This window comes from Mustela nigripes, unplaced genomic scaffold (genome assembly GCF_022355385.1).
Source record: "Mustela nigripes isolate SB6536 unplaced genomic scaffold, MUSNIG.SB6536 HiC_scaffold_6818, whole genome shotgun sequence".
Taxonomy (NCBI): domain Eukaryota; kingdom Metazoa; phylum Chordata; class Mammalia; order Carnivora; family Mustelidae; genus Mustela; species Mustela nigripes.
This window is the reverse complement of record NW_026746224.1, coordinates 1-2,380: the sequence shown is the minus strand read 5'-3', so window position 1 is coordinate 2,380 and position 2,380 is coordinate 1. Positions and strand designations below refer to the sequence as shown.

Here is a 2,380-nt window from a genome sequence, read left to right as displayed (position 1 = left end):
TATGTCCCCGAGTCCCTTCTCTGTGCATCTCTGATGTCCAGGGAGCAGTCATAGGCCTGGGGGTCCCCAAGGAGGAGGAATCGGCCCTGGGTGTCCTCCTGCACCTTACGATATGGGTTGTTTGTGGCTACTGGAGCACCATGGTGTGCACTGGGCCCTTCCCGGAACCAGTAGCCATGAACAGGGGAAGGCAGGGCCCGGTATTCAGTGGGGTAAGAGAAGTGGCAGGGCACGGAGATGCATAGGCCCTCCTGCACCATCAGGGACTTCTGCACCTGCAGCTGGTATCTTGAGTACTGAGCCAGGGACCCTGTGGAGAATCGAGGGTCAGCAGCAGCCCCTGCCCACCTGGCCCCCTCCCCTCGGCCCACTCACCCGTCCAGAGCAGGGGTAGAAGCAGCAGCAGCGGCAGCAGCATCTTTGAGATGGAGAGTGTGTGGGCCTCCTGTGGGTGAGGGAGAAGAGGAAGACAGCGGGAGGGAGTTTGAGGGGGACCCACGGGAAGCTGGGGAGGAGCACAGGCCCTTGTGGTTCACAGAAGAGGAACGGCAGCTCCAGAGCTCTCTCCGCTCTCTACCCATAGCTGGCCACACCCTTGGCTGGACACCAGGGAGACCCATCCAGCAGGAGAGAGCAGGAGCAGATCCATGTCCTGCCCCTCATCTTGGCACTTCCCTCTGGCACCAGGACATCTGAGGACACATGAGGCCTGGGACACAGTGAGTCTCCTAAGGTCTCTTCCACCTGAGGATCTTGTCTGAGCAGAACTGTCTACACTGGGGAGCTAGTCAACTCCTGGCTAGACCTGGAGGATCACAGCCTCATTTAGACCCACAGGGTGTTCTGTCCTTCAAGGTGGAGGATTCTATAGGTCTGTGTGAGCCTCTGAGGCAGAAGAGAAGGGATCCTGGGTGAAGAAGAGGTAGTGGCCATTCATACATTCATTCATTCATTTTCCATGAGCTTAGTGAACATCTGTGTTGGAAAACTGGAGACGAGACAGCTGGATCTGGCCTGGTCCATCCCGTGATACGGTCCCCACCCAGGGAGCCATTTCCTCTGTAGACACACCTGACTTTCTCTTTGTCCCTGTGAGGTTTACAGCAGGTCTTTTTAAATGTGTCTGCTAATGAACCATGGAACACTACCTCAAAAACTAATGATGTCCTGTATGGTGACTAACATCACATAATATAAACAAACAAACAAACAAATGTGTCTGCTGGCTTACTGGACATTTTCTAAATATACAGGGATGGGTCCTTTTTCTTTCCCTTCTACTATGCTGATTCATGAAGTTTCAATGGCACCTCCAAAATGAGAACTATGTGGGATCTTCATGTAAATGAGCCATGGGAAAAATATTTTCCCTGAATGCTGTCTATACAGTGGTGCGTGGACTAAAGCAGGTTTTTTAGTTCCTCATCATTTCCTGGGAAGGAAAAAATCAGCTTCTCAAGGTGAAATGTGGCTCAAAACACATATAATATTACTGCAGAAAACATAAGTGGAACAAATATACAGCTGCAATTAAAATGTCATTTTCCATCTTTGTGGAGTACATGTCTGGCAAATCATTGATGCCTATCTACATAATATAATATGATATATAATTCATTTGCATCATACAGTTGTAAAATGTTGCAAACGCAGTATTATCTAAAGTATGTTCCTTAAAAATTACTAACATAGAGCTATTTTGTGCCTCATCTGATAAATGAGGAATTGAGTCTCCAATAAGTGAAATAAACTTATTCTAGGTTGTCAAAATGTACAGTTGTGGCGCATAACAGAAAACCCAAAGTGATTGCTTTGCAGTTAACAGAGGTATACCATTTTCATGGACTGGAACGTTCTGTGAGTTCTTATGATGTTTCTTCAATGTAGTTTGTACTTTTTATAAGATAAAATGTACCCTCTTCAAGTGTGCATCTCTAGGACTTATGAAAAATGTATACCTCCACAATGGAGACAGAGAACAAAAATACCACCCCACATGGGTTTCTGGAACCTCAGCCCGAGGTATACATTGATCTTGTCTCTGACATGGTGAATTAATTTGACCTATTTGAGAATTTCCTAGAAATGTACTCATTTGTGTGTTCTGTATTCTCTCACTTAGCATACTGCTTTTGAAATGGAACCAAGTTGTGTTTGTAGTTCATTATATATGATTACTAAGTATTATGCCATGATATGAGTGTACTATAGCCTCTTATTTATTCACCAAATTATAGAGAGTTGGGATTTTCAAGTTTTGGCTATATGAAAGTGAAACTTCTTATGGACATATTTCCATTCTCTTGAGTATATACAAGTAGCATAATTGTGAAACTCACATAAGATCATGTCAACCATGCTTAGCTTAAAAAACAGACAT

At 45.3% G+C, this 2,380-nt stretch overlaps 1 protein-coding gene across 1 annotated transcript; it reads right to left on the bottom strand.

Moving 5' to 3' along the window:
- Positions 1–26: 26 nt before the first annotated feature.
- On the bottom strand, positions 27–445 carry LOC132009187 (myeloid cell surface antigen CD33-like; the record flags this gene model as incomplete). Its single annotated transcript, XM_059387523.1, has 2 exons — positions 27–310; positions 376–445. Coding segments are annotated over 2 exons (354 nt in total), but the record flags the coding sequence as incomplete, so codon positions are not given.
- Between the last annotated feature and the right edge of the window lie 1,935 nt (positions 446–2,380).